The following is a 12,572-nucleotide window of genomic DNA, read 5'->3' as shown; positions in this document are numbered from 1 at the left end:
CTACTGTAGGTAAGATTTCCCCGTGTGCGAAGGAAAGAACACACGTGACCAAGGGAGAGAAATAATTTTTAATAAGTGGACTCAGGGTGTTTGTTTAAATCTTTGAAAGACAGTCTATTCAAAGCCTCCTCTCACATGACATGCCAAATTAATCCCAGAAATAACTGTGTATTAATCTAGAGGGGGAAGAAAGACCTGAAGTTTAAAGCGATGGAAGGAACAGTTGCTGATGTTTGCAGAACTGCCGATCCTTGTCTCTCTTTAGACCAGCAGTTCTCAAAGTGGGGCAAGAGCCTTTTGGAGGTCCACGAGGTAAAACCGTTTTCATAAGAATCCCAAAATATCACATGCTTTTTCCACGTCATCTCATGGGTGCAGTGGGGCATTCAGAGGCGCCATGGCATATGCGCTCTTGCAGGTTAAGCACAGCAGGTAGGAGGCTCCCACTGTCTTCTATTCAGCCAGACCTTACAGGCATTTGCAAAAATGTCTTCTTCAATGCTTCTCCTCACTAATGTTTTGTTTTGGAAAATAGTTTTTTTTAAATGTTATTTGTGTTTTTGTTTTCCAAATAATTATTTTAAAACTTTGTTTAAATTTATAATATGGTAAATATTGTTGGATAAAACCTATGTAAGCAAAAGCTCTTTGAGGCCCTCAGTGAGTTTGGATAGTGCAAGAGGGCCCTGATACAAAATGTGTGAGAGCTGGCCTTGGCCTGTGGGCTCTGCAGTGCGGACTGCTGGATCCATGTGCGGGTCCCAGGGCGTTGCAGGTCCATCGGAGTAACTAATTCAACAAACGTGTACTGAGTACCTATCACGTGCCATGGATCCCAAGGCGTTGCAGATCCACTGGAGTAACTAATTCGACAAATGTGTACTGAGTACCTATCACGTGCCATGGATCCCAAGGCGTTGCAGATCCACTGGAGTAACTAATTCGACAAATGTGTACTGAGTACCTATCACGTGCCAGGCATTGTCATAGGTGCTAGTGCTACGGCCATGAACAACACAGACAAACTCTACCTGCCTGCCTTGTGTTCTTGTCTAGCAGACACAGTGCTGTGGAGACAGACTGACTATGTCAAAATCTCAATAAGATAAAACACACACACTAAGTAAAAACCCAGAAACAGCTGCAGCAAATATGACACACACCAGGTTAATATCTTTAATATATACCGAGCTCATAGAAATTTATCAGACCCCAGAAGATACAACAAAGGACACTGACAATCCACAAAAGAGGAAATACAATCGCTTCACATGAAAGATGCTCAACCGTGCTAGAAATCAGTGAAATGCCAACTGAAACACAATGCTATGTTTTCATTATCAAATTAGCAAATATTTAGCCAGATGATAATTCCCAATACGGGCAAGATGGACATGTTTATCCTTGCTGGTGGCAGTGTAAGGGGATACAAATGTTTCTGGAAACCATTTTGTCAATATGCAGTAAAAGCCTCAAAGGTTTTCATATTCTTCAGTTCAAGAATCCCACCTCTGGGAGTCTACCCCAAAAAAATAACTTGACATTGGGAAACAGCCTGTGCACAGATATTCATCAATTTATAAATGAAAAATCTGTAACAGCATTAGTGATCGGCAACTGGCACGATGGTCCATCTAGTCGATGGAGGAGTACACAGCCACTCCAAAATAAAATATTTAGTAATCAGAAGGGGAGATGCCCCCGATATGCTAAAATAGCTGCACAGAACTGTATTATTACAGAAGACAGCAGCAAAACTATGTTAAAACAAAATGCAAAGAAACTATAGTTGGGGGGGAAAGCCTGAGAGACACCAAAATGTGATGTTTTACTTCCTTCTTTCCTCTACTTGCAAAAATTTATCTAACATGTGGTTTACACAGATAATGAGAAGACCTAGTAGGTTTGGTGCTTGTGTATGCAAAGGCATGAGGCACACGTTAAGTGAGGAGCTGGGTTTCCTCCCATCTCTACCCCATCTGTGCTGTGCCGACTGCCACCCCACCCAACCTCAGGTCCCCAAGAAACAGTGACACGCGGGCTGTCTGTTCCACATGGAAGGCCATACACCCCAATCTTCTCCCCTACTCTGGGGAGCTTCTCCTGTTGGCCCAACAGTCTGCTCTTGCTTCCCTTCCCCAGGAGACCCACCTTGTGCCTACCTCTCTAAGTCCCTAAACCAGTGCTCTCCAAGCAGAGGTGCCATGAGCCTTACGGCTGTGGTTGTAGATGGAGGCGCCTCTGCTAGGATCTCTTCCCTCTTCCACCCAGAGCTCTGCCCCCAGTCGGTGGCTGCAGCATAGGCCCTTTCGTCCAGTCCCAGGGCTTGTTCCCTAAGTTAACCTCAGCACATGCCTAGCTCAACCCATATCCCTTCATTCCCCTACAGGCTGGAACTGCCAGGGTGGTGCCCACCCAAGGCAGCTCTGTCTGCCATGACAACAGGAACTGGTCCTGCCACACTTTCTGGGTTTTGTTTTCCACTCCTCCTCACTGCTCAATACATACTTACCTGGGGCCAATGAAATAGGTCTTTGCTGTTTCCTAGAAGTCACCAAAATGTTTCAGGACATTAAGTTAGTCCCAGGGTCACACTATACTAGGCCACGGAGTCACCCCTTCACTAACTTCCATCTCCAGTGATGCCCTGGTATGCAATGAAGCTTACTTACCAGAGGGGTACCATGTGGACCAGAGAGCAGTCACAATACAGTCCAAAGATGTCACAACCATGGAAAAGAGAACTTGCCTTCACATGCGCTGTTGAACACTACTGCCTGTCCGTTTTACCAATCAATACCTGTTCTCCTAAAATTTAGAGAAATTATAACCCCAAAATATGTACAAAGCACTCCCTTCCCCCACTTTGTTCTTCAGCCTGATCCCCAGTCACTGAGGTCTCCCTCTGGGGCTACGCCTCATCCTCCTTAGCTGGAGACTAAGGTATCTTCCACTAGAGCCACCATGGGGTCCTCACCTCTCCAATGTGGGCTTCTTCCAAGTTCAAGTTGAAGGGCAAGCCCCGACCTCTCTCATCTGCTCCATGTTCCCAAGTGCAGGGAGCTATCAAGAAGGTCCTAAGCGCACACCAGCACTCCTCCCAAGCCCGCACACATAAGCACCGAGAGAAAAAACACAAATCACCAGCCAAACGAAGGTGGGGCAGCCGCTTGGATCGGGTGCCCATAGGCAGAGGACCCGGCTGCAGGTGTGCACAGGGAGTGTGGACGGTCTTTCCTAGGCAGCTCTGGGGTGTGGAGCAGCACAAGCCTGACACAGACATGGTATGGCTTTTAACAAGCCACTTGGGTAGAGCCAGGGCTGGCGACACGGCAGAGTTCCCACCCTGCTTCCATGCTGGGCTGGGCCACATGGAAACCTTCCAGATGCCTTTTCCCAGGTGCCACTGTACCCCTTCACTTGGGGGCACCTCTGCCTGGCAGGTACTAGTCTTACCAATGCAGCTGCTGGAGACAGAACAGAACTGGGCACAAAGAGAAAGTAATCTGTACACCTCCCATTCATGGAATGGTGGCCCCACTGTGTCCTCCCTCCGTCCATACTTAAAGAGCACCATGGTCCCACCTGAACAGCCTTGGCTGGAGTCCAGGGGAACCTAAAGCCTGTATTCAGGCAGTTGTTCAGCAGGGCAATTGGGCTAACAGAGTTGATGATGAGTGGGTGGCAGTAGTCTGCGGACCCCAGCAACCACTGAATGTCCTTGCCCTTGCAAGGCAGCGGTTCTTCAGAATCGTGGTCACTTTTCCCAGCATCATCAAAACTCTTAAGAAGCCAGGTCCAAGGACCCAACCTCTGGGGTCCCAAGACACATACATGTCTTTAGGTGGGTGCGGAGGTTGTCCTTCTGCAGTCAAGCCAGGACCCTTCAGACAGGGGCAGATGAGCCCAGGACAAGAATCCCTACGGTCCAGGAGGTCATGTCAATATGTTTCATTTGGCATTGAAATATGGCGGAACAGCTCAGTCCAAAGGGCATGGCCAAACTCAGCCACAGAATGATTTCTTGGTCACCCCTCTGTGAGGAAGGACCAGGTCCTTCAGAAGCAGGACATGCATGCCAGTGCTGCATTGTCACCACACTAAGACGACGACAGTCCACAGCTCTTTGCTTTTACATATGCCACCAAGACCCTGGCAGGGTTGCCAGAGGCAGACACTCCCTGGCCTTAAGTGCTTAAGGATGTTTCCCAAAGGCAGCCCATCTGATTGCCCAGGCATGGGAAGGACATGCTACAAGGTGCCTTTGGAGACCCACAGATGGTGTGTGAGTAGCTGCAGGGCTGCAGTGAAGGCCACATGGCACCTGAATGGAGATGGGAACGGGTCTCAAGCTGGGCAAGGCTTGAGACAGTGACAGGGTGCAGAAGCAGGAGTGACTGAGCATCAGCCGATGTGGCACTGCCCATGGAGATTCTGGGCAGCAAAGGGAGTCACTGATATCCACCCTCAGCCTGCTATGGCCCTCAGGTGCAAGTGTGCTGGAACCTGCAGCCTGATAGACTTGACCAGTGGCTGAGAGTCCACCATGACCTTATTTAGCAGGCAAGTTCCAGATTCCCCAAACTTCTGGCTCGATCAGAACACCAGCAGCTGAAGCCAGGCATTAACAGAGACGCAACACGGGTCCTTCCCAGTGAGAGCAGTGGGGCCTCCCAGACTGCATACTCACATGCAGAGTGGAACCTGGCCCCTGGAAATGGTAGAACTACACTCCTAGCAGTGACCACTCGACCACTACAGCACGGATGAGGCCCTGCCTGCTGCACTGGGCCCTGGCAGGGCTGGCAGGCATCTTGGGTGGGAAGCCAGACTCCCTCTCCAGGTACACCCATCAAGCCACCAGCCTGGCCAAACTGGCATCTTTCTGTCCAGAGCTCATCAATAGGAACTGGGCAACCAGGTGGGGAGCCGCCAAGGGAGCTTGGAGAGGGCAGAGTAGGAGCCTCCATGAACCAAGTCAGGCTGGGAGGGGTCAGCCCTCGTGGTTTGTCAGCGTGCGGCAGAGTCCCTGTGCCTAAGCAGCAGAGCGGTAGTCATTGAAACAGCCCGGGATGCCAGCAAGAGGGAGGTGAGCATGCAGTGAGCGATAGGTACAAAGCTAGCACATAAGAGGAAGCGCAGCAAGGTGGGCAACCAGGGCGCCAGGAGGGATGGAAGGAAGATCTCCTTGGGGAACACGTCTGGAGAGGCAAGACGGGAGGTCTTCAAACAGGGGCGATGCTGTCCTATGGGCATTTCTTCTACACAGCAAAGAGCGTATGCTACCTGGGTGGCTGCAGACGCTACCAAGTGGTGGCGGATTCTTAAAGATTCCGTGCTCGGGCAGGCAGGGCTGGCGCTGGACTAGTCCCGTTGGAAGCTGGATGCACTGGGCAAGGCCCCGTGCCCGCAGCGGCCAGCTGACGGCAGAGCATCTGCCTCTCTCGCACGGCCCTGTTAGAGGCAGAAGTCTTTCTGATCTGGGCGCGCCGCGCATGCCGGAGCGGAGACTTGTAGGTTCTCCGCAACTCTGCCAGGAACCCCTGATAGTTGTTGCGCAAGGGGCTGTCAGGTTGCATGTGCGGGATAGCCCACTTCTCCGCCTCCCCAGTCAGTCGAGACACAAGGAAGGCCACGCGCTCGGCCTCACCCGGGAAGCGGGAGGCCTGGAAGATCATGAATCTGTCCATCTGCATCAGGAACCCCGCCAACTGGCCTGGGTCCCCGGAAAAGGGCTCGGGCAGAGAGGTTGGAGGTGTGGTCATGGGTCGAGTCCCGTTTGAAGTAATTGCAGAGATGGGCGGGGTGATCTGCAGAGCCCCCGGGATCCGCGCCCTGGTGCGTAACAAGGTCAGCTCTGCCATCACGCTCTCCAGCATGTTGGTGAGATTGGCCTTCTCTGCCCGCAGGGTGGAGGCCTCCCGCCTCAGCGCTGAGTTGGTGAGGCGCAGGGAGGTCAGGGTGTCAATAACATCATCCATCTGGGCGTTCGGAGACGCTGCCGAGGCCGGGCTTTCAGCTTTGGACGTCTGCGGCTGCACCATGCTGGCCAGAGGTCAGCCACGGACTGAGATCCGCGGGTGGGCCAAGGGGGTGTGGTGACCAGGTGAGCCCCTGTAGAAATGGCGGCAGCGTGGGGTGCACAACGCGAGGGCGCTGCGAGACCCCCAAGCTGAGGGCCCAAGAGAGGGGCACGCGTGCCAGGCGGGGGGCAGGCCCTGGGGACTTCAGCCCCGGTCCCACGCGGCTCCTTTACTGCAGATTTCGCGGGCTACGGAGCCGGACGGGCGGCTGGACCTCTCTGGGCCCTGGAGGATTAAGAAAAGATGTTTTTAAGGTTTCAATTGCGACTAGCGGGCAGGACGGTGAGAGGCGGCGTGGAGGGCCCGCGCGTGGGCGGCGAGGCTGCACAAAGCCCCGCGGCGCCCGCCCCGCGCCCGCCCGGGGGAGAACAAAGGGGGCTGCTCCTCCGCGGTCGCGGGCCTGGGGGCCACCACAGTGGCGGGGCCGGGCCGGGCCGGGCAGTGGGCCGGGGGCGCGCGTACCTGTGGTCTCGCGGTTCCTCCGCGGCTCCGTCCGCCGCCGGCCGTGACCAAGATGGCCCGCGCGGGGGACGCGGCCAGGCCGATGAGTCACCGCGCGGCCCTCGGAGAACTGCTTCCCGGTCAGCGCAGCCGGGCGACGGCGCTGGCGATGGCGGCGGGCGGCCTCCGGCAGGTGCAGGGCCCGGGGCCGGGGCGGGGCCGGGGTCGCGGCAGAGGGCGGGTCACCGCGCGGCCTTTGTGCGGGCGGGGCCGGCGCGGTGGCGGCGGCGGGCGGGCCTCAGGCGGGCACTGGTTGCCATGGAGACCGCCTGCTCCCGCGCGTTCGGGATGGCCGTAGCCCCGCCTCCGGAAGTGACGCACAAAGTCCCCGCCTCCCCCGGCTCGGGGCGTCGCTGCGAGTCCTTCCCAGCTGCCAATCAGGGAAGATTGTGGTTACTGAGGCGTCTTCATTAGGGCGGGTTGCTGGTGTTCTCTCAGCCATTCCTCCCAAGAGGGCTTGCAAGGCTCTTTCTGTGGTTGTCATTGGGGTTTTTTTTTTTTTGATAATTTACCGTTCTTCTTATTGTGATTTTTTTTTTTTTTTTTTGAGACGGAGTCTCGCTCTCGCCTAGGCTGGAGTGCAGTGGTGCGATCTCGACTCACTGCAACCTCTGCCTCCCGGGTTCAAGCGATTCTTCTGCCTCAGCCAGCCAAGTAGCTGGGATTACAGGCACGTGCTGCCATGCCCGGCTAATTTTTGTATTTTTAGTAGAGATGGGGTTTCACCATGTTGCCCTGGCCGGTCTCGAACTCCTGACCTCAGGGGATCCACCTGCCTTGGCCTCCCAAAGTTCTGGGATTACAGGCCTGAGCCACCACGTCAGACCCTTATTGTGATTTCAATATAAATGTAATGTAACAAATGATGTCAGAGAAGTAAAACTTTATACTACTCAGACTCCCTCCACCTAACGATAGCAAATAGTAATACATATATATATATAATGTACATATATGTGTGTGTGTGTGTGTATATATATATTACTTTTTTTAAGGCAAGGTCTCACTTTGTTGCACAGGCTGGAGTGCAGTAGCACCATCATAGCTCCCTCCACCTGGAACCCTGTGCTCAAGTCATCCTCCCACCTCAGCCTCCCCAGCAGCTGGGACCACAGGAAGAGGCCAGCACACCCAGCTAAGCAAATAGTAATATTTCTGTAGTTCCATCCAGTCATTTTTCTATGATATGTTCTACAAAATATTAATTTTTATGAATATTTTGTAACCATAATAGCACATTGAATTTTGAGCATTTTCCTATTAAAGATAGTTCAGAAGCTTGATTTTCAGTTAATGCCTGTGGTCCATGGAAATCCTGTTCCACAACGTGTTTAGCCATACCCTTTTTGATAGATCCTTACCTTGTTTACCATGCTAAAGTTTTTATAAACTACACTTGTATATAAATCCCCACCCCTTTCTCTGCTGGGTTCCCCAGGGTAAATACCAAGGAGTGAAGATACCTGGCTGATAAGGTTTGGCTGTGTCTCCACCCAAATCTCATCTTGAGTCCTAACTCCCACAATTCCCACATCATGGGAGGAACCTGGTGGGAGGTGATTGAATTATGTGGGTGGGTCTTTCCTGTGCTCTTCTTGTGACAGTGAGTCTCGAGAGATCTGATGGTTTTAAAAAGGGAAGTTTCCCTGCACAAGTTCTCTCTTTGCCTGCTGCCATCCATATAAGACCTGACTTGCTCCTCCGTGTCTTTCACCATCTGCCATGATTGTGAGCCTCCGCAGCCACACAGAACTGTAAGTCCAGTAAACCTCTTTCTTTTGTAAATGGCCCAGTCTCGGGTATGTTTTTATCAGCAGCGTGAAAACAGACTAATACAGTGGCCAAAGGGTAAGAACTGTTTGATTCCGGGTCTGGATTTCCAGCTTGACCTAGGTGATCCTTCTGCATGGTCAGTTTCAAACTGGCATGGCTGGAGAGAAAAGATACTGAGAAATAAAAATAAACATTTAAGCCCCCCAACGAACTGAACAGACGCCTCTTGGCCAGGGGACCCCAGAGAAACCTGGGAAGCCGAGTTCCTGGCCATGATGGAATGGGAGGTTGGACACACCTCATTAACTGCCCCCCCTCCATAACCAATAACCACCATTAGGCTTTTTTCCCTAAGGGTTAAACAGAAACAAGCCCCTTTGAAAGACTTCAGCATTGATACCAACCAACCATCTGACACTGCCCCTCCCTTTTTGTGGCACACAACAACTGACCAGCATTCTTTCCTGGTAAGAGACCACCAACCCTGGAGTGGTTCTGGCCAGGCTGTGGAGGATGTGCAGTGAAAGCTTTTGTATCCTCTGATTCACCTTTTAACGTTAAAGGGCTGAAAACTCCACCCTCAGATCATGCTAACACTGCCATTTTTTGTAGATGCTACCCATGAAGGGGCATGAAGCTCAGTTGCACATGTGCATATTTCTCTTCTCATAAATATTTATGACTCCTCCTGTAGCTTATTGAATATGTATATTTGGCCACCCTGTTCAACATAAATTCCTGTCTTACTCTTCCAACCCTTGAAGTGCCTGTTTATGGCTTCTGGCCAGAGGCTACACTTCCCAGCCTATTCAAACGGCCACTCTGCAGGATGCAACCTTTTATGAGAAATAAAACTCTCCTTTCCAGGTTTATGAACTTCGTCATTCTTCAGTTAACAATACCCAGCAAGAGCTGGATTCACTCAGACCTACAGTTTCCACTCAAGAGAATTAGGGCATGAGGATGTTGTTACTGAGCAAGTGGTCTTGCTGCCTGATGCACACAGAAGCCAATAAATATGGCACCAGCTTTTGAGAAAAGAAAAGCTTTATTGCAAAGCTGACCAGCAAGGAGAGAGGAGGTGGGCTCAAATCCATCTCCCTGATTTGAGGCGTGGGGCAAGTTTTAAGGGATCAGGTGGCAAGAGAAAGTATTTAGGAATGCTGACTTTCCAGGGTCTGATTGGAGGGCTTCAAATTTGACCATATGTGGTAATGTATGTTAAAGTAGATTTTAGCCCCAGACCTTCCAGGCCGATGGACCCCCTTGCTTGTGAATGAGTTCTGGTGTTCAAGCTCTGGTCATGTCCCAGTCTTCTTGGTTCTAAGGGGAGGAATCACTGGTTCTGGGTATTGTTAGAGGTCAAAACTTTTGTTATGGCACATGCCCAGGCTACATGACTTGCAGTTTTGGGCTCTGTTCTACCTAAAAGGCAGCTTGACATTTTGTTATCAACAGGGTAGGCCCAGTTTGGGCTGGTCCTACAACTACAGTGTCAGAACTTGGAAAGGATACTTGTACCCCAGTGTGCCAAAGTGTGCCCCCTTTGTGACCAGGTGAAAACTTCTAGAGCATGAAGCAAGAGGGAACTAAGGAAGACTGTGTCCTTAAACTTCTTCCATGAGACCTTCCAAATCAGATGGGGGCAGGAGCTGTGTTAACCTTGACTGAAGTCAATGACTTCAAAAACAGAAATGAGCCTGCAGCCTTCTATCCCTCCAAGTTCTTCTAAATACACAGAGGAATGCCATCCACTCCTTGGAGTCACTCCATCTGTCTCTCTGTCTCTCTAGGCCCCTGGATACTGTGCACATGTGTGAAGTGTCTGCCACAATTCCAAGTGTGGTTGACACCATAAATCTTAAATTCCCAGGTGCATTGAATATAAGGTGCACCCCAATTTCAGAAATTATAAAACATTTAAAGAAATAAATAATTTATCTGTATTTCACTTTACTTCCAAGGGGAAATTAGATGGCAGCCCATAAAAATAGAGCAAAATAAAAATTAATGGAATTTTTAAAATAAAAACAGGAGAAGAATATGTGACTGCTCATCCAGATGAAGCTATGATTCATGCCCTGAGGCGCCTGTCTGGGCTGTGAACACAGAACAATAAAATATGCAAAGAAACTATTGAAAGGATATAAGTGGGCTGAAAAAGATAAACAAGATAAACTTCACAATGGTCCAGAAACACAAACTTCTGAGTATTGACATGGGCCTGCCGGGCTCTGGACCTGAGACATAATAGGGACCCAAGGCTGGGAACACAGCCAGGCTTCCTATTTGAAGCCAGGGGATGGGGGACAGAGGAGTCACCCTATGTCAGAAAAAAAGTCTGAAAAATTGGATTCAGTCATTTCATGGGGGTGGGGTGTGACAGTTTATGTGAAAGTGTGGCCCTGGGGCAAAGGAGAACACAGATACAGTCTTATTAATCTCCTGCCCCCTGGTTTAACAAATAGACCAAGAGGGTCAGGATTCCAAACCACCAACAAAATATATATACACATATATACATATATATACACACACACACAACAAAATATACACATATATATATGTATATATGTGTATGTGTGTATATATATAATATACATATGTGTGTGTATATATGTTTCTTTACCACAGACCAGGTAAGAATGGAGCCACCCAAAACTGCTAGATGGGGGAAGGAAGTACCAAGAGAGAAAGAGAGACAAAGTCTTTCAACACAAAATGAGCCTGAGATTCAAAACTCTGAAGCCCATGAAGACATCTTATGCTAAGAATAGTAAAGAAAAATCAATAATTATAATGTGAATTAACTCCAGAGGAAATTAAAATAATAAAGAGTCTGAAAAAAAGACTTTAAAGTAAGTGTATTTGGGATGCTCAGTGAGAACAAGGAAGGAATAATATTTGTGAAAAGAACAGAGTGGGGCCAGGTGCGGTGGCTCACGCCTGTAATCCCAGCACTTTGGGAGGCCAAGGTGGGTGGATCACGAGGTCAGGAGATCGAGACCATCCTGGCCAACATGGTGAAACCCCGTCTCTACTAAAAATACAAAAAATTAGCTGGGCATGGTGGCGGGCGCCTGTAGTCCCAGCTACTCGGGAGGCTGAGGCAGAAGAATGGCTTGAACCCAGGAGGTGGAGCTTGCGGTGAGCAGAGATCACGCCACTGTACTCCAGTATGGGTGACAGAGCAAGACTCTGTCTCAAAAAAATAACAAAAAAAAAGGTACTTTTGGCTGGGCGCGGTGGCTCAAGCCTGTAATCCCAGCACTTTGGGAGGCCGAGGCGGGTGGATCACGAGGTCAGGAGATCGAGACCATCCTGGCTAACATGGTGAAACCCCGTCTCTACTAAAAATACAAAAAACTAGCCGGGCGTGGTGGCGGGCACCTGTAGTCCCAGCTACTCGGAGGCTGAGGCAGGAGAATGGCGTGAACCTGGGAGGCGGAGCTTGCAGTGAGCCGAGATCGCGCCACTGCACTCCAGCCTGGGTGACACAGCGCGAGACTCCGTCTCAAAAAAAAAAAAAAAAAAAAAAAAAAGGTACTTTTTCACAGGTACCTGATCTTGGTACAATATGGCTTTTTCTCCACACTCTGTTCTTAAAAAACTTTTATGTTTCAAAGAACATATCAAGAAAACCAAAAGACACCAACCCACAGAATGGAAGAAAATATTTGCAAACTACGTATCTGATGAGAGTCTAATATTCAGAGTGTGTAAAGAACTACTACAACTCAACAATAAAAAGATATCCTAATAAAAATGAGCAAAGGAGTTGAATAGACATTTCTCTAAAGAAGATATGTGAATGACCAATAAGCACATGAAAAAATGCTCAATATCATAAGCCATCAAGGAAATATAAATCAAAACCACAATAAGATGTCACTTCACACCCCCACCCCCATATTGCCATAACCTAAAAGACAGACAATAACAAATGTTGGTGAATGTGTTGAAAAATTGGAAACCTCATGCATTGCTGGTGGGAATGTAAAATAGTGCCGCTACTATGAAACATAATTTGGCAATTCCTCAAAAAGTTAAACCACTCCTAGGTGTATGCTTAGGTACATTGGAAACATATATCCACACAAAAATTTGTACAAAAATGTTCATACAAGCATTATTCCTAATAGCTTCCCCCTCCCACGAAAAGGCACCAACCCACATGTCCATCAGTTGATAAATGGACCAATAAAATGTGATACC

General features: G+C 49.6%; 1 protein-coding gene across 1 annotated transcript; it reads right to left on the bottom strand.

Moving 5' to 3' along the window:
* Positions 1-1,153: 1,153 nt before the first annotated feature.
* Positions 1,154-6,634, bottom strand: RTL6 (retrotransposon Gag like 6). The gene is made up of 2 exons (XM_025400157.1): positions 6,546-6,634; positions 1,154-6,308 (listed from the first exon to the last, which is right to left on the bottom strand). The coding sequence occupies exon 2, from the start codon at positions 6,042-6,044 to the stop codon at positions 5,325-5,327; it is 720 nt and encodes a 239-aa protein (XP_025255942.1). The 5' UTR covers positions 6,045-6,308; positions 6,546-6,634; the 3' UTR covers positions 1,154-5,324.
* Between the last annotated feature and the right edge of the window lie 5,938 nt (positions 6,635-12,572).

This window comes from Theropithecus gelada, chromosome 10 (assembly GCF_003255815.1).
Source record: "Theropithecus gelada isolate Dixy chromosome 10, Tgel_1.0, whole genome shotgun sequence".
Lineage (NCBI taxonomy): Eukaryota > Metazoa > Chordata > Mammalia > Primates > Cercopithecidae > Theropithecus > Theropithecus gelada.
Note: the sequence above shows the minus strand (reverse complement) of the source record. Positions and strands in the feature narration are given on the sequence as shown.

Coding starts and splice junctions, on each gene's coding strand:
- RTL6 (XM_025400157.1), bottom strand. CDS start 6,044: ATGGTGCAGCCGCAGACGTCCAAAGCTGAAAGCCCGGCCTCGGCAGCG.